The sequence below is a fragment of the Talaromyces marneffei genome, chromosome 7 (genome assembly GCF_009556855.1).
Source record: "Talaromyces marneffei chromosome 7, complete sequence".
NCBI lineage: Eukaryota > Fungi > Ascomycota > Eurotiomycetes > Eurotiales > Trichocomaceae > Talaromyces > Talaromyces marneffei.
In genome coordinates, this window is record NC_072354.1 from 792,539 (window position 1) to 810,651 (window position 18,113).

Consider the following 18,113-nt stretch of genomic DNA (forward strand, 5'->3'; position numbering starts at 1 on the left):
CCTAGTAATATAGAGTGTCAGCAGTCTGACAACAAGAGTCACAAAACGAGGTTGGACAGGTGGCTGGCGCTTCGATATTGGTGCCCATCACAGGACCGGTAATCAAGACATTGAAGGAGGTTGAAGCGTAATCTTGGGAGAAATTTGTTGCCTTCTCTCGCGCTATAGGTGAAATCCAGAATTTACTTTTCTTGGCCTTGATGTCGTGAAGGCATTTTCCGGACTCGAAGAAGATGAGTCCTTCGTATTGAGCGTCAAAAGAGCAAGAGAGAGGGCCTTTATTTTGAGGTGGTAGTTATTAATATGGTATGGAGGCTGGTATGGAGTAAAGCAGAAGGGTATATGAAGCAAGAAGTTTTGATGATGCCTGACGTTGATGCCGGCTGGTCAAATTTACAGCTGGGCGGAGTACCAGATGCATGATTACATACTGTTATCCATTCCTGAGCTCACTCTTGACTTTCCGAGGTCCTCTTGCTCAAATTGAGACATGATCAGTTCCTAAAGTTGTTTGTGGGATTACATCCTGCTCATTTGCCAACAAAGTTATACAGCACGATCGTCGTTTGAGAGCGCATGGACCGTTGTTCCTCCATGATATAAAGAAATCTAGGCAGTCCTCTTGCTGGTGGTCTGTCTAATAAAACAAAGTTCCCCGCAAACTCTAGATCGATCTTTTAGCTGTTATACCGCATATATAATGACTTCACTGACGATTCTCTCTTCTGTACGCGGAGGGTGATCTCGTTAGTTCAAGCTCACACGGCCATCTTGACTTGATAGATCTTTGAACACTATTATCAGATCACATCCGGTGATCTACATAGAATAGCAGGGATCGAATGATGATGAATAATAGTGAGTGAGACTGTATCACCCAATAGACATCCGTCCAAGTGGAATTAGGAAGTAGGGTTGGGGTTAGGGCTTTCCGGATTACGTATCTCGTCGGAAGTCTTGGCAGGGACCGGCAATCACGCAAGCCGTCAAGACGATGTCGTGATTGCTTTTTTGTCTGAAATTGGCAGCCGCTAAACCGTAACTGGAACATCCGCCCAGGAACTTGGCCAGATTTAGTCTAGCGTCTGATATCTGCTTTAAAATTTCACAATGTATTGAATGTATTGAATATAGTGGATGTATTGCAATTGTATGCAGATTCACAACCATCAATTGCGCCGCCAATTTACTGAATAATTAGAAATTCTCTTGTGTCACAAGTACATACATTGGCATTACTTGATTAAATAATAGTCATGTTTGAGATTAGTATGTGGCGGTCGTCACTGTGTAATTTTGCGCGTATTCCACGTATTCAAACCTGGCCAGCCAAAGCATATCTGGCCAATCGGAGGCAAGCATTCGGCATGGATAGTTGATTATCTTATCGATAAAGGTGGGATGTACGTAATTCCAGGTAACCGTACGGTAGTGATACAGTACCTTCTCCAACTTCCAGCTCTAAATATTTCTTCTTCACTCCTCTTATCCCACGTTTGAATTCATTTTCTCTTCTTTGCTTCTTATTAGATATCCTATTTTCTTCATTCTCTCTTTATATCAGAAAAAATGGCAAACCCTCCTCACGGTGGTATCCTCAAGGACTTGGTGGCCCGCGATGCTCCTCGTCATGACGAGCTCGAGGCTGAAGCTGCCACCTTGCCCGCTATTCTTCTCACAGAGCGCCAATTGTGCGATTTGGAGTTGATTATGAATGGTGGTTTCAGTCCTCTTGAAGGTGAGTTAACCTCGATTGCGATCCAAAAAACTGGCGAGTGCGGTAGCTGATATTGCCTTTGTACAGGTTTCATGAACGAGAAAGATTACGATGGGTATGCACAATTGACATGTCTTGCGCGCACAAAGTGTTGAAAGATAGGATCTGACTGAATCAGTGTTGTCGCCGAATCCCGTCTTGCCGATGGCAACCTCTTCTCCATGCCCATTACACTCGATGCCTCAGGTGAAACCATCAAAGACCTTGGCTTGAAGGCTGGTTCTCGCGTCACATTGCGAGACTTCCGTGATGACCGCAACCTTGCTATCTTGACCATTGATGATATTTACCGCCCCGACAAGTGAGTTTTCCATATATAAAACACAACGCGCTGCAGAATTAAACTGACTATTTCTAGGACGAAGGAAGCTCAGCTCGTCTTTGGAGGTGACGAAGAGCACCCCGCTATCGTATACCTCAACACCAAGGTTCAGGAATTCTACATTGGAGGAAAGGTGGAGGCTGTGAACAAACTTGCCCACTATGACTATGTCGCTCTCCGATGTGAGTTAGCGTCCGACGGAGTGAATGACCTATAGACTGACCATATTAGACTCCCCCGCTGAATTGCGCACACACTTTGACAAGCTCGGCTGGACCCGAGTTGTCGCTTTCCAAACCAGGTATGTGCAAGCGCGAGATGGGTTATTTCCATGTCACTGACGTTTGTAGAAACCCCATGCACCGTGCTCACCGCGAATTGACTGTCCGCGCTGCCCGTGCTCGTCAAGCCAATGTGCTTATCCACCCCGTCGTTGGTCTCACCAAGCCCGGTGACATTGACCACTTCACCCGTGTCCGTGTCTACCAGGCCCTTCTTCCTCGTTACCCCAACGGTATGGCCGTCCTCGGTCTTTTGCCTCTTGCTATGCGTATGGGTGGTCCTCGTGAGGCCATCTGGCACGCCATTATTCGTAAGAACCACGGTGCCACTCACTTTATTGTCGGACGTGATCACGCCGGTCCCGGAAAGAACTCCAAGGGTGTCGAATTCTACGGTCCTTACGATGCCCAGCACGCTGTTGAGAAGTACAGGGCTGAGTTGGGTATTGAGGTGGTTGAATTCCAGCAGGTTACCTACCTGCCTGATACCGACGAGTACAAGCCTGTCAACGAGGTTCCTGCTGGTGTCAAGACCCTTGATATCTCCGGTACTGAGCTTAGACGACGTCTTCGATCTGGTGCCCATATCCCCGAGTGGTTCTCTTACCCCGAAGTTATCAAGGTCCTTCGCGAGTCCAACCCTCCTCGTAACGCTCAAGGTTTCACTATTTTCCTCACTGGATACCAGAACTCGGGCAAGGACGCCATTGCCCGTGCTCTCCAAGTGACTCTCAACCAGCAAGGTGGCCGGTCCGTCTCGCTCTTGTTGGGAGAGACTGTCCGCCACGAGCTTTCTTCTGAGCTAGGCTTCAGTCGCGAAGACCGCGACAAGAACATTCAGCGTATCGCCTTTGTTGCTGCTGAGCTCACCAAGGCCGGTGCCGCTGTTATTGCTGCACCCATCGCACCTTACGAGGCATCCCGAAAGGCTGCTCGTGACACCATCTCCGCAGTCGGCACTTTCATTCTCGTCCACGTCGCCACACCTCTCGAGTACTGCGAGAAGACTGATAAGCGCGGAATCTACGAGAAGGCTCGCCGTGGCGAGATCAAGGGATTCACTGGTGTCGATGACCCATATGAGGCTCCTGTCAAGGCCGATCTTGTGGTCGACGTCGAGAAGCAGACCGTCCGCAGCATTGTGCACGAGATTGTCTTGATTCTCGAGAGCCAGGGTTTCCTTGACCGGTCTTAAGCCATGATTATAAAAGTTAAAATAGAAATGAGTTATGCAATTGATTTAGGGTTATGAATGTGCTTTGGTATATGGAAGCAATTGTGCATACAGATTCTTGGAGCTACATAGAGGCGTTTATCTCTTAATTTACCACCTACTTCTTGCAATGTAGATATAAATTGTGGAATAGAAAGCTTGTTTTTCAAATCAGCCAAGTAGTTTGTATTATAAACGCAGGGTTGATCTGATAAGTGACCAGCTTCATATCGGAGATTTATCCGATATGATTATCGCAATCCACCTAGAAACGTTCGTCATTTAGAGACAAGTTGTACATACTCAGTATCAATCCTTCTTTTCCCTCCCCATTCATTCCAGTAAAGTAGTACACAATAGCCATCAGTAATGGCACAATCAATCCACCATATAGCCCAAACCGGCTTCTCGGACGCCTCATCCTACGACAAACACAGACCCACCTACACCACCCACGAAACAGACCTGATCTTGAATCGCACCCATTGCGCAAATCGTCAGGATCTTAAAATAGTTGACCTCGCGGCCGGCACCGGATTGTTTACGGAAGCTCTGGCTGTTAGGCCAGAGGGATATGAAATCATTGCTGTTGAGCCGCATGATGAAATGAGAAAGGAGTTGGAAGGGAAGGGTTTGAATGGAGTGAGCGTTGTGAAGGGATATGCACAGGAATTGCAGATTGAGAGTGGAAGTGTGGATGGGGTTTTCGCTACGCAGGTTTGTTCATCTTCCCAATCCGGGGGTTTGTTTTTGTTGCTGAGGGTTTGGGTTTGGATAGGCGTTTCATTGGTATGTTCTCTTCATCCTTTTGGAACATATGTACTTACTTGATAGGATAGGTTCGCTACTCTGGACTCCCTCCAAGAGATTAGACGCATCCTGAAACCAGACGGCTACTTTGCAATGATATGGCACGTCAATGACTGTCACTCCTCCCACCCTCTGACCAAGACACCTCGGTACTTACTACGCGTATCCTCTTTAACGCGTAGCTGTGGTATGGTTATTGCGTAGAATAGGAAAAAATGTAGATCAATCGATAGCCTAAGAGATTCTCTAGAAATCCAGTGATGCCAAATTTTGATTATCTTTGTTGTAAGGACGAGCGCAAAGCCAAAAATATCTCTAAGTCATGATTTGGAGCGGTCGTACATACAAAAAGTGGAACATTTGTCCTCAGACGCTTCTACACTGCGCTCTGAGCCTTACCGCCCGGCAGAAATCATACACGGCTGAGCTAAAGCGGCGCGTCTCATCATGATTTGCCAAGAGTAACCACGTCAAGGCTTAGCAGTACCTACGGCAAAACAAACAGTGCAAACACACTCATCTTTTCCTCCGCTACAACATCAACTTCGACGACCACAATTCGACATCATAACATCAGACTACTCAATGCAGCCAGCACAATGATGTCTCATCAGATAATAGCCAGGCGCACGCCTCGCTATTGCCATACATGTCTACGCCGGCCCATCATCCCACCACGACAACCCCACCTCCCACGTCAACCACGACCATTCACAAACCAAACTCAACAATCCTTTAACCAGTCCCCGCCCATCCGTCCTCAATTACCATTTCTCTCCCAAACCCAAGGCCGCTTACCTCTCGCTCTCCATCTCCGCCAACACTTCACCCGCTTAATATCCACTTCGCGTACATCCAGATATAAACAGGGCGTATACCGTGGCCTTAAAATCTCCATTACCCTATACGCGATTCTGTGGATGTTACATCTCATCAAAACGGGGTTATATCAAGAAGAGATTGAGCATAAATGGCCTACACCACAGGAATGGAGTTGGCGGAGTCGCTGGGCTCTGCGTTCGGCGATCGCATTACAACATCCCGAGGAGATCGGACAGCTCATGACCCAGTGGCCGAATGTCTATGGGTATCTTAAGCCTTTACTTGAACGATTGGAAGATCCGAACATCGACGGACAAGGTATATTGGAGCAGGATGAGGGCGGTATACTGGTCGATGGAGTTGGAAAGCTGGGGTACGACGTATCGCAGAAGAGCGAACCGTGGCGAAGAGGATATTTCCAGTGTTTGATCAACTCTGCAAAAGCGGCAGAGCATCTGGATGGGTTTATGACAGACCTCAAACACCGCATAGCTGCACCACAGGAATATGTTCACGGACCATCAAATCCCGATGCGAAGACGTTGCCTGGTCGGACGGGTATTGTGATGCATGAGGAGGATTGTACACCTTCAGCACCGCCGCCAGAAGTATTCTATATGAAGATTTTGACAACTAAGGGGTTTACGGCCAGACAGAAGATCGATGCTGCGTTGGCTTATGCGGATTGGTTAAACTACAAAGGGTTGAGTAGCACGGCGAAGGATATGTATACATGGGCGATGGATATTGCCACATCGGGACTGCCATACGATGCTTCGACTGTGGTAGATACGAAGACTGGTATCCTAAAAAATAATGGCAAGGATGTTGCGTCGGAGAATATTATGCGGGTATCGACTGCGCTAGGCGTGCACAGCGTCCAGTCTGGGGATTTGGCGACGGCGTTGTCGGTATTCACATCTGTCCTAAAAGCGCGTCGCAATCTGCCGCAGCCGGGAGCGTCGGACGTCCAAAAACGATCCCGCCCTCCGCAAGCGTTGGACGAGTACGTTGGAAAAATCAAAAACATGTTCGTCCCTTCAGTCTATCCCGAAGCACCCTCCGACGGAAACGAGCCACCAGTCCGAGATGCCAGTTCACCGTGCCTAGAGGCAGGATTGATGACATATATCGGTGAGATTTTGTACGTATCATCCTCCAAAGAAACCGGTCTCGCCTGGACTCGCGACGCAGTCGACATGACCGAGTCAGTCCTACTCGACCTTCCTAGCGCCAGCTCCAGCGGCACCAACGGCAACTTCAACGAAGAAATCCGCGAAACACGCAACCGCTGCTCTCAATGCCTCAAAGTTGGATTAAATAATTGGCGAACAATGGTCGACAACCTCGTCAACGAAGCGACTCGCGCCGAACAAGCCGCTATCGCAAACATTGACAAGAGCTGGTTCGGTGGCAGCGCGTTAAAGAAAGCTGAGGAAAAGGCGCTGGAGAGGAAGCGATGGCAGGCGGAGAAGATGATTATTGATGATCGGGCGAATTTGTTGTTGAGGTTGACGAATGAGTATACGCTGTATAAGCCAAGTGGTTGGGGGACAACTTTGTTCTAATTCTTCTGGTGTTTTTTGGGTAGCGTGGTGTACGGTGTTTGCATTGGGTTACTGTATAATATATCCAGTTGATGTAGAAATAAGAATAATCATACCAGTCAACTCAGTCGATTTGTAGAGCTGTAAGTGGGTCCAGGGTCCACAAAGAAGATCAATCAGATAGCGATAAGCAGCACATCAACACGGAGTAACTCAAGCTTTCCCCTAACCACTACCACAACACCTTCACCCACCATAAAACTACCTAGATATGCAAGATAACCAGAGGACATAAAAGTTCAATGCCCCTCCGCCCCTACACACCCCACGACTCTCTGGCCCTAGCAACCATAACAGCAGCATGCAATCTCACGGATCCCCTGGCGCGGTACTGTCGCCATATCAATCGCGACGAGTACCAGCACCAGCAGACCGCAGATCACAACAATGGAGACGACGATAGACAGTGGAAAGCGCATATAAAATCGTTACGGAAGTCATTTGAGTTTGAGATGTTGCTTCCGGGGACGGTTTGTTGGGTCGTATACGTGCATGACCACAATCAATCTGTAGATGATGCGAATGACGAGGGAATTGGTGGAGGCGAGAAGGTAGTCGGCTTCGCAATCTGGAATCGTCACGGCGATTCCGAGACGGCTCAGAAATGGAGGGTTGAAGGGTCGAAAGTATCTACTCGTACGGGCCCCTTCCCGCGCCGTTTTGAAAGTTGTTCTGCAGGCATACTAACGAACAGATAAAGGGATCAAGAGTATGATGAGCTACATAACAATGACGCTCACATACCCCTTCGACACCAGCATTAATCACACGCACATGACCAACTTTCAGCGACGCGTCCGCACTGCGCCATCGCCTCTTCCTTCTGGCCAGAAACTAAAACTACCGCGCGAAAGATGGGAACTTGAAGCCCTCTATATTGCGCCAGACTACCAACGGAGAGGGTATGGGATGGAAGCTCTGAAATGGGGGCTAGATGTTGCGAGAGAGGAAGGAGTGGACGTGTGGGTTTGGAGTTCGGATTCCGGTAAAAAGGTGTATGAGAAAGGCGGGTTTGAGGCGGTGGGGAGGATTGGGTTTGGAGATTTACTTTCTGATGCTACGTTGACTAATAAAAATAATGATGACAGTGTTGGTGATGGGGATGGGGATGGGGATGGGGAGGTGGCAGTTTGGGTTATGGTGTGGCGGGCTCGAGATCATGAAAGTTAAAGATTTGTATGTATGCAATTCTATTTGTACTTGAAGAACGACAATGTATATACACTAATGACATGAAAATATAACTAATAATCGCTCAAATAGTTACCAGACACTGATAACAGTCTAGTTAATATGCTCCTGCGTCACCTCATCCTTCCCATTTCCATTCCCACCAGAAGCGGTGGTGCCAGCAGACTCAAACTCGCCTTCCGGGAAAACATACTTTGAGCTTTCCCACGGCTTCACCCTTTGAACATACATGGTATCAATCTCCTCCAGTGTGCGGTCCTTGCCCTCAATAACAGCAAAATACACCACAAACGCAGCGGCAAACATGCATCCGGCAAAGACATATCCGAACCTAAAGTCGATGGCACTTGTGATGAAGGGGGTGAAGAATGCGAGCAGGAAATTCCAAAGCCAGTTCGATGCTGTCGACATAGCCATGGCGCGGGCACGGAATTCAGAGGGATACAACTCGGCGCAGATGGCCCATACCATGGGCGCCCAGGTTGATGCATAACCCAGAATAAAGAAGCATGCGAAACATACCATTGCCTTTCCGGCGGCGGGCGTGTTGGCGGGAGTCTGCCTATCAAGTGAAAAGTGGCCGATAGATGCAAAGATCAAAAAGCAGACAAACATCCATATGGCACCCGCAATCAGGGACTTGCGTCGTCCGAAATGTTGGATGTTATACAACCCTAAAAATGTAGTTCCGAAATTGACGCCGCCCAAGATCATCTGCGTGACGAAGGAGTTTGAGATTCCGGCACCCTGGAAAATGGTAGTGCCGTAGTAGAAGAAGTAGTTTGCGCCGGTGAGTTGTTGCAAGGCCTGCAAGAGCATGCCAACCATGATACGATATTTCATGCGTGGAGCGCCGAGCATCATCCACCATGTAATGTTGCCGTGGGACTTTTCTTCTTCGTATTTTTCCTTGATTTCTTCGAATTCTTGAGCCAGAGCGCGATGGTTTTGCGGAATACCATAAATCTTGGCCAGGTTTGCGACGGCACGGTCGACTTTGCCGTGTCGGTAGTCGAAGCGAGGCGATTCGGGGAAGAAGATGATTCCAACACCCAGGATAATCGCCCAGAGGTATGTAATACCCATAGGGATTCGCCACGATGCACTGGTCGTCATAGCCTCGGTGCCAAAGTCAATGCAATACGCGACAAAGATGCCCAGCGTGATGAACAGCTGATACAAACTAATCAACGCACCGCGAATGTGTCGCGGACCGCTTTCACCTTGATACATGGGCACAATCAGCGACAAAGCGCCAACACCGAGACCGGCAATCAACCGGCCAACGGCGACTTGATACCATTTCCCCTGTGATGAAGAGATTTGTACTGTTACGCCGACGCAGAGGATTATGCACCAGAACGAGATGGACCATTTGCGGCCGATGCGGTCTGCGATGGGGGCACCGACGAGGGCGCCAATCAACGTTCCGATTGACAACTATATCAAAGTATTAGCATTTCACTCTCTCGTTGTCAACAAGGTAATAAATAAGAGGGGGGACGTACCAATCCAGTAATCAACCCACTCCGCACATCACTAAACTCATACTTTTCGCCGTTCCACTCCCCAAACGAGTACAAGAAGTCCTCCATCTGCAAGAATCCAGAAATCTGACCGGTATCGTAACCAAAGAAGAAGCCGCCCATGGACACGAAGAGACCCATGACAACGGAGCGCCAGGTTAGGAAGGGCACTTTGGTGTCGAGAAGTTGGGGGCCTTTTTCGACGATGGCCGTGGGCAGGTCGACCATGACGATATCGTCGCTGTTACTTGCAGAACCGTTGGAGCTGTTGGGGAGGGTGGATTGTTCGGCATGTTCTTGGTGCACCTTCTCGTGCGAGGAGGGTGAGGAATCCATTGTGACTCGATATATACAAATGATGTAGATATGTACTATGCATGTATAGAGATGTACCCAGAAGAGTAATCAGGGGAAAGAGGTGAATAGATCCAGGAACCAGCCTAGCACCATTGATGAATAGTGAATAAAACGGAAAAGGAAAAAGAATAGAAGGAAAAGAATTGGACGATCACTGGATTTATAACATTTTCTTTTACTTCTCTGCTTTCTCATCATGTGCCCGACCTTCAGCTGGAGCAACCGGGGACTGGCACTATGGACTGGAGTATGCTGGAGGGCGACTAGCCACGCGAGACAGTTCCCCCATACGGAGTTGACATAATCTGGGAAAATGGCTCCATTCGTCAATGCGCAAGGAGACAGTGGAGGCGCTTTTCGTCATTATGGAGTACGCTGGGAGTATGACGTGGGGAAGTGTGAGGGCCCAACAAATAACATCCCAGAACACTCGATCAGCAACCATGATTTCTTATTTTCTTGCGAGGTGAAACGTGTTGCCGTTCTGCCTTTCGTCGCCTCTGATAGTTCTACCGTTCAACGGTCTGTCTTTTCCAGAAAGGGAGCAGAGAAGGGAAGGGAGGCCGGCCCGTGACCACTTGCAGTGTTACGTACATACGTAGTACACTGGTTAGTTACCAGATGTACGTACAATGTCCTACGAGTACATCGCATCATTTCTAGTCTACCAATCACTTTTCCCAAACCACGGCACAAAAATCGGATATACTGCATGCCGTATCCCGGATGCAACACCGCCAAGATGCCGAACCAGTGACTGAATCTTCAGACGATCGCCTACCCACACCCTGTGCCTGGCAGACACTCTGGGTGGCCATGGGGGCCCGATTTTCATTTAACCTACTGTGCTGGTTCACCGAGGAAGACGATCCCGGAAGGGTCAGATTGGTATGGGTTCTCCTCCCACACCCCAGTCGTTCTGGTGTGGAGGGACATATATATCGAATTCTCACTTCCTTTCCCATTCTACAGATTCAAATAAGCATCCTCTGGAAGTAGACTGAAGCAATTCACTCTGGCCAAGTACGTATGTAGTACGAGTAAAACAAGAAAGTGAGTGGAGCCGAATTGCCCCTTTCACACCGAAGAGTTGCCGGCTTGCCGTGCCTATGCCGGGCTTCCGATTGGCTGATTAATCCCCAATGATGTCACGGGGCTTGCCAAGTTACTCCATAGTACGTACTACATACATCCTCGATACGTACACGATACGGAGTACAATCTATGTAACTAACTTAGTTAATCGTTTATACTTCATATTCTGACAGATCAAGTTGAAAGTAGGTACAAATAATATTCACGTATATACTGAAAGAGCTGCAGTATAAGAATCACAAGAGGAAAGGTATAGTAACAAGTGTACAAGGTTACAAAGCTAGAACCAGAGAGGTATTGACGCAGATAACTAAAAAAAAAAAAAAAAAAAAAAAAAAAACATGAATAACTGATCAAATGGCAGTCCCATTGCCGCCAACAACCGTCCCGTCGGACAAGGTAATGGTAAAATGGGTAAAATCGAGCACAAACGATACCGGCTTGGTCATGCTCATCTTCATATTAGGGTCCGAGCTGACATCTTCGGACAAAAGGTATAAATCGATCTGGCGTTGTGCCGTTGATGTCACGCTGAGATCTTGAGTCCGTTCGAAAATGAACAAAACGGCAACACGCGCGAATTCATAAACCCGTGCGGCTGTCCCGTTGACTGAAGGTGCAGAAGTTGAAGCTGAAGCAGATGCGGATGTTACCGATGCTGGTTTGGTAGTTGACGTTGCGGCTGTTTGCATCGCTCCCGCAGCTTCTAACACGGCGGTGCTTGTTGGAACGCTCAGAATTGGCGGAACGTATGGGGCATTTGGTGCCTGAGTTGTTGTTGCTCGCTTGATAATCGGCACTGTCGGTACCAATGGTTCTGATTCTAGATCCTGGATTTCTACCGATCCATGGCGCCGCCGAAGTTTGGATGGAGAGAGCCCAGCAAACGCAACCAATGCATTTTGTACCGTGCAAGACACATTGTTCGCGTTGAACAGGCTGAGAATCTCCGTTTCATTCAAAGGAATGTTAAAGTCGGTCTCGGATTGGGTGAACAAATTGGGAAGTGAACTTCCAATAGTGGCGTTGCCGCTTTGCAAAGTCTTGGTCGTCGTACAGCTGCCATCGCTGACAGTGGCGCATTGAGTGCCAGAGAATCCATTAACACAAACACATGAGCATGTGCTACCAGATTGAACGCTCACGCCACCATTCATACACGGAAGTTTCTGTTCGCATGTTGACGCCATTGTGGTATTCACTGCGGCGGCCGACTCTGTAGGCTGGTTGTTCCGGGGAAGAACCACAAGAATGATGGGAATCACAACCGCAGCGGCAATAGTGCACAGCACTACGATGCAAACATAAATAAATGTCCGCATGGACATGCCACAACATCGCCGGCGTGGCTTGGTTTCATCTTGAGATTCGTCTACTGAATTCCTCTGCATCTCCCTCAATCGAGACTTTTCAACTCCATTTGTTGGCGCAGATGGCCAAGACGTTCGAACGCTGTCATCAGGAGTATCGGTACGAGGCGGCGGAAACGAAGCCAAAATAACCGACATGGTAGTAGACGAACGATTCTGCGAAGCTCTCGACCGCTTGCCTCCATTTCCGAAATCAAACATATCCAATATTCCCAGCCGACTCGCTGTCCTTCCGTGTTCCAAATTTGAAGCCACCTGTGTTGCACGCCGAATAAGATCTGGTAAGCTAGTCAAACTTCCGTGGGCTTCAGCGGAGCGCACTGCATTCAAATCAAGCTCAGGAGGTCGATGAGAGTCAGGCTTTCTGCTACTCATTCCAGCGCCAGGCCGGCCGAGTCCAAGCCCAATACCAATACTCTGTGCTTTTTTCTCGTTCTCGATCTCTATTTTCTCTTTTTCTAGGTCTACCGAGTCGGTGTCGGAGGCAATAGAATCCAATGAGGCGCGGGGCTGCAGACCGTTGACCTTACTGTCGCTAGATTTGTTGTTTTTCGTTGGTGGCTGCTCCTGGGGCTTGCTAATAGAGAGCAATGAAGGCTTCCCACGCTTTCCTAGACTGGCTTGTCGCAAAATCGTCAATGAATCACGTTTATTTCGTTTCGGTTCAGGTTTAGGTTCGGGTTTGGGCTCTTCTTGTTCAGACCCATTAGAGCCGAGAACATCTGGCGTGGGTGGCCCAGATCCCCAACTGGATGGAATGACTGTGCTTGAGGCGAAAGACTCTGTATTCTTTCGGGTTTGTCTGACACTCTCTTCCGGTATAGGAGAGACAGCAGTACCAATCAGCCGCGAATATACTGATGACGGACCCCTTCTTGAACTAGGCGGGGGACCACTATGCCTAGGGATCTGCAACCCTTGAATAGGCATAATAGGGACCGGTCCTCTTGGGTCATCTTCGAATTCATAACCAATCTCTATCTCTGCATCCTGTGAGCTGGAACGACTATGCGTCGGTCTTGGCCGCAATGGTGGCGGCATTCCTCGATCATTCTGGTTTTGCGCGCGTGCGCCTGCGTTCAACATCTCTCTGGCACGTTTAACAGACCCTCCACCCTTGTTTCGCCCCACCGTGTATGACTGCTGATTCTGACTCATTGGTTGGGCGAGATATAACTGAGTTCAATATTCACTGAAAAGAACGGTATCAACTGGAAAGTGTGAAAAGAAATCGTAGTATGTGACGCACGGCTTGGCCTGTGCTAGTATGTTGCAACGAGTGTAAGTAGTCGGCGACTTAATTGATATTACCGACAAATGTCAAACAAATTGATATAAAACCACAAGAAGCGAAGAAGAAGACAATAATAATGGATCAATAGCAGGCCTATGCTGCAAAGTCATGACAAGAAGGAAAATGGCACTCAATGCCTACCAAAGTCAGCGTGATTCGGTTCAGGAGTCAGCATTCTTACCTGATTGATTCAAGGCCGCATCTCAATTTGCTCAAAGATTTTTGAATCAGTGAACTCAACGCCGATGAACTTAACAACCACAACAACAGAAGCAACAATATCCGCGTCCAGCAGGATATGATAGAGCTCCAGCTCAGAACAGGAGGAAATCCCAAGTTGAGTCTATGGAGGAGAAAGGCAAAGTCGAGGCCAGCCCCGTTCGTGGTCTCGGCGCATATTAACCGTACCATGAATTCGCGGGCAGGAAAGACTCCATGTTCGATGCCCCGAGGCGTAGCTAGATGTTACAGACTAGCAGGGATATTAAGTGTAGTGAGTGGTATTGAGCACTTTGTGGTCCATACTCATCCCAATACCGTATATGTGCTCCGTCCAGTCTGTCCGACAGGATTGGTCCTATATCATCCCTTATTTTATTCAACAAATGAATGTTAATAAACCCAATCTTCATAATTGCCATCGCCATAGTAAACATATCGCCACCAATTGAAGTTTACGAATCAGATTCGGAGCAGGCTCGAAAATCTTAGTTTCATGACAATAGTTCCCTGTCAAATCAAAACGCACTGCCGCGTCTCGCCGCAGTACGTCTCACATGGCTAGGCCGTTCTTATCGGTCGTTGGTTAATGAAGGGACGTTGAGGGGAGGGGAAAGAGACGGCGGCCCTTAGCGCCGTTTCACATTCGGCCATTTTCGCTCCATCTCCCGTCTGACAGGGTTTGTTAGCAAGGGGCTATCGCAAAGACAGTTAGCTGCATGAGTAGTGCGCGTCGCTAGTGGCCATAACAAGGTCCTTGTTATATTGATAGCAACCCCACCAATCAATCTACGCACTGATGTCTCGGGGTGATTTCATCAAGTAGCCCATTCGTATAGAAAACAGGTTCATGAGAAATGTATATTTATGCCATGAACTCACATTTTACGGGTCGGATGGGTACAGAACCAGACTGCAGAATGGGGTTGCGCAGCTTGTCATTGCTGACGGGCCAAGTCGGTCTCCGGCGAGTATACTCATAGTAGGCTCGAATGATCGAGGATGGCTGAAGCCTGAAACACCACTTGGGTCAACTGTCGTCACATTCCCTGTTCGGAGCATCATTTGATTCTTGCCTGGATATCATGGTATGATGTCGGCTCAACATTCAGACCGGCTTGGTTGATGGGCGAGCAAATGCTGAAGAGTATACTATCCATGGATACTTGTCGTCAGTAAATAGAGATGTTTTATTGTACCTACAATCACGTGTCGTTGGCTGCCCTGAGATGGAAGGTGCCAGTCAGATACCTATTCGCTCGTACCTGCCTCGTGAATGCCATGAGCAGCACTTGCCTTGGTGGCTTCAATGGGATTTCAATCGACTGCACAAAATGACCCGTCTACACTCCCCTCTCCTGTTTTTGAACTCTTCTCGTGTAGAACATATTATACACCACCCATGCTCCAGCTTGCATCTATTTGACCAATGTTGAATATTTTATGCTCCTCCTTTGTCTCGCCAACCCCATTATTGTGTATCCATCGACTATATCTCACAAAGATGGTCTCAAAACCACCAGGTGCGAATGGTCAGCCTAATGACATATACAACGACATCTATTGCATGTGGTTATATCTTTACCTACATATCTTATTGGCATCCAAGACGGAGAGAATGCTTCATGTACTACGGTTGACCCCGGTGATTTCCCTAGTACGGTGGGCCTTACAAGGGTTGGGATCCTTTAGGCGGTCAGGATAATATGGCTTACCGCCTGCCTAATTTATTTATTACTAAACCTTTAGTATCCTATCCGTACGCGCTCCGGGACGCGATTTACAGAGTAAATAATCAATCAATAATATGCCTACCACCCCAGAGCCTACTACAGCCCCAGAAGCTGCCCCAGAAGGTGCCCGAGAAGCTGCTTCTGGAGGAGAATCGAAGCCCTATTCTACACGTCTTAATAGGGATGACCGTATTCGCATATTAACACTACGAGAAGCTGGTTTTACCTATCTACAAATCGCTTCACAGCTTCATATTACTCATGACCAAGTTCAATATACGTGTCAAAGCCAACAAGCTACACCTAAAAAGGCTCGAGGCAGGACTCCAAAGCTCTCGGAAGAAGATGTTGACCGGGTTATTGATTGGATAAGCTCTTCAAAACGTACGCGCCGTATGCCTTATTATAAGGTAATACGTGAGCTTGATCTTCCTATTGGAGCTACCGCATTGGCTCGAGCACTTAAAAAGAGAGGATATACGCGTTGCAAAGCCCTACGAAAGCCTCCTCTATCAGATGAGCATAAACGTGTACGTTTAGCATGAGCTCTTGAGCATGTTAATTGGACAATTGAGCAATGGAATCGAATCCTTTGGACTGATGAGACGTGGGTTACCTCAGGCTTCCATAAAAGAATCTGGGTCACTAGAAAAGCTGGTGAAGAGCTAGATGATACGTGCTTACGTACATCCGTAGCCCGGAAACGTGGATGGATGTTTTGGGCTTCATTTCATGGAGATATCAAGGGCCCATGTCTATTTTGGGAAAAGGAATGGGGCTCAATTGGCTCTGAGAGCTATTGCGAAAGGACCGTACCCATTATTGATGGATATATTCGTTTAAATCGACAACAATCAATATATCTCCAACTTATGCAGGATGGAGCTCCGGGGCATGCGAGTAAAGAGACCAAAAAGGAGCTTCAAGAGCGGAATATCTATCCAATTTACTGGCCGGCTTTCTCCCCTGATCTTAATCCAATTGAAGCGGTATGGAATTGGATGAAGGATTGGATCCAGGAACAATATCCTAATGATGAGCAGCTTTCTTATGATCGATTACGTGAGGTTGTACGCGCTTCTTGGGATGCCTTACCGGAGCAATTTCTCAAGGATTTGATTGATTCTATGCAGGCTAGATGTCAAGCTGTAATATTGGCCGAAGGTGGCCATACAAAATATTAGCTTAGTAAGCAAAAATTACATGGCAGAATCTATTGGCACCTAACCCCTGCAAGAAAAATCGTACTAGGGAAATCACCGGGGTCAACCAGAGTATGTTCCATACTAAACTAGCGTCTTCTAGTCCCAGCATATACATTTCAACGGCCCCGCAGCGACGATCTAGATACTTCTGAAACTTCGACAGTTCCCTCGTTTCCTTTGACTGCCGCTAATATTTCGGTCCACCAGCAAGGCTTAAAAGAGACCCCGCATGGTTCCGCAGCTTTATCGAAGGAAAGGACAGTCACATCCACGTCTACGCCGACGATTCGATTGGAAGATCACATTCAAGCTTCACCAGCTTACGGTGCTCGTGGCAATGTGTCATACGAGAGACCCGCAGCCACTCTGCTTAATGATCGACTGACACCATTTGGGAATTTGACTGTGGATATGCACTTTGACGAACGCCCGCCTTCGGCACGCTCAACCTCTCTCGAGGTTCATGTTCCATCCCCAATTCCGCTAGAAGAGCAGCTGGGGTCACCGACTGATCTGGTCGACGCCAATCTAGGAAGCCCACAAGACCTAAGAGCTCTAAAGTCGTTCAGGGAAGAAAGCTCTTTGCCAATACAAAATCCAGCCAGACGCTATAGTTTTGCCGAGACAACAACAAGCGAGTCGAGCGGCTTCGTTGTGTTGACACCACAGATTTCAAGTACTGAGTCTAGATCTTCATCGGTTCCAGCTCCACCATTCTCGCCATGGCAACACATGAGAAATCCTGCAGGGTTCATACCGAGCCCGCATCTTATGACGATCGAAGAGACTCTTGATGACCAATTATACCGATCATGCCCAGGACTAGATCTTGGTCCAATAAATCAGAATGATAGTCTGTTATACGGTGGTGGCGTTAGAAATTATAGTCGTCCGTTATCAGTAGCATCTGCAGGCTATACCGGTGAAAGGCCACGTCCACCACGTATCGGTGCTCCAAAGTATCCGCCGTGCTGGACCACTGACGAGGGCTTACTCATTGTTCCTAGCGTGCCGGGAGAGTTGGTAAAGAAAAGGTTGCAACCGACCACACTTGTGAGCGAAGAAACGGTCGAGACCACCTCATCAACCCAAACCAAGAATGCAATGTCTCCGATTAAAATCAACACGGCAGACAATCTAGTGGATTTCGCTGCTCTCAGTCCCAATGTCACTACATACCGGAAGGGAACTTGTCCACGAAGAAAGAGAAGCCCTAGCTACTACGATCCTGATATACTCCCTCGGCAGAGAATCAATCATGTGAACTGAAATGGCACTTGGTTTCCATGAT

General features: G+C 48.0%; 7 protein-coding genes across 7 annotated transcripts; 5 read left to right on the forward strand and 2 right to left on the reverse strand.

Moving 5' to 3' along the window:
• Positions 1 to 1,569: 1,569 nt before the first annotated feature.
• Positions 1,570 to 3,575, forward strand: EYB26_008941 (uncharacterized protein; the record flags this gene model as incomplete). The annotated part of the gene is made up of 6 exons (XM_054268192.1): positions 1,570 to 1,738; positions 1,805 to 1,832; positions 1,896 to 2,078; positions 2,136 to 2,281; positions 2,331 to 2,400; positions 2,450 to 3,575. The coding sequence occupies 6 exons, from the start codon at positions 1,570 to 1,572 to the stop codon at positions 3,573 to 3,575; spliced, it is 1,722 nt and encodes a 573-aa protein (XP_054124167.1).
• Positions 3,576 to 3,962: 387 nt separating this feature from the next.
• EYB26_008942 (uncharacterized protein) lies at positions 3,963 to 4,607 on the forward strand (the record flags this gene model as incomplete). Its single annotated transcript, XM_054268193.1, has 3 exons — positions 3,963 to 4,310; positions 4,372 to 4,382; positions 4,433 to 4,607. The coding sequence occupies 3 exons, from the start codon at positions 3,963 to 3,965 to the stop codon at positions 4,605 to 4,607; spliced, it is 534 nt and encodes a 177-aa protein (XP_054124168.1).
• A 395-nt stretch (positions 4,608 to 5,002) lies between these two features.
• EYB26_008943 (uncharacterized protein) lies at positions 5,003 to 6,793 on the forward strand (the record flags this gene model as incomplete). Its single annotated transcript, XM_054268194.1, has 1 exon — positions 5,003 to 6,793. One exon carries the CDS (start codon positions 5,003 to 5,005, stop codon positions 6,791 to 6,793), a length of 1,791 nt encoding a protein of 596 aa, XP_054124169.1.
• Positions 6,794 to 7,074: 281 nt separating this feature from the next.
• EYB26_008944 (uncharacterized protein) lies at positions 7,075 to 8,002 on the forward strand (the record flags this gene model as incomplete). The annotated part of the gene is made up of 2 exons (XM_054268195.1): positions 7,075 to 7,468; positions 7,533 to 8,002. The coding sequence occupies 2 exons, from the start codon at positions 7,075 to 7,077 to the stop codon at positions 8,000 to 8,002; spliced, it is 864 nt and encodes a 287-aa protein (XP_054124170.1).
• A 114-nt stretch (positions 8,003 to 8,116) lies between these two features.
• EYB26_008945 (uncharacterized protein) lies at positions 8,117 to 9,885 on the reverse strand (the record flags this gene model as incomplete). The annotated part of the gene is made up of 2 exons (XM_054268196.1): positions 8,117 to 9,463; positions 9,532 to 9,885. The coding sequence occupies 2 exons, from the start codon at positions 9,883 to 9,885 to the stop codon at positions 8,117 to 8,119; spliced, it is 1,701 nt and encodes a 566-aa protein (XP_054124171.1).
• Positions 9,886 to 11,354: 1,469 nt separating this feature from the next.
• On the reverse strand, positions 11,355 to 13,529 carry EYB26_008946 (uncharacterized protein; the record flags this gene model as incomplete). Its single annotated transcript, XM_054268197.1, has 1 exon — positions 11,355 to 13,529. One exon carries the CDS (start codon positions 13,527 to 13,529, stop codon positions 11,355 to 11,357), a length of 2,175 nt encoding a protein of 724 aa, XP_054124172.1.
• Positions 13,530 to 15,691: 2,162 nt separating this feature from the next.
• Positions 15,692 to 18,091, forward strand: EYB26_008947 (uncharacterized protein; the record flags this gene model as incomplete). Its single annotated transcript, XM_054268198.1, has 5 exons — positions 15,692 to 16,147; positions 16,239 to 16,274; positions 16,496 to 16,606; positions 16,661 to 16,781; positions 16,923 to 18,091. The coding sequence occupies 5 exons, from the start codon at positions 15,692 to 15,694 to the stop codon at positions 18,089 to 18,091; spliced, it is 1,893 nt and encodes a 630-aa protein (XP_054124173.1).
• Between the last annotated feature and the right edge of the window lie 22 nt (positions 18,092 to 18,113).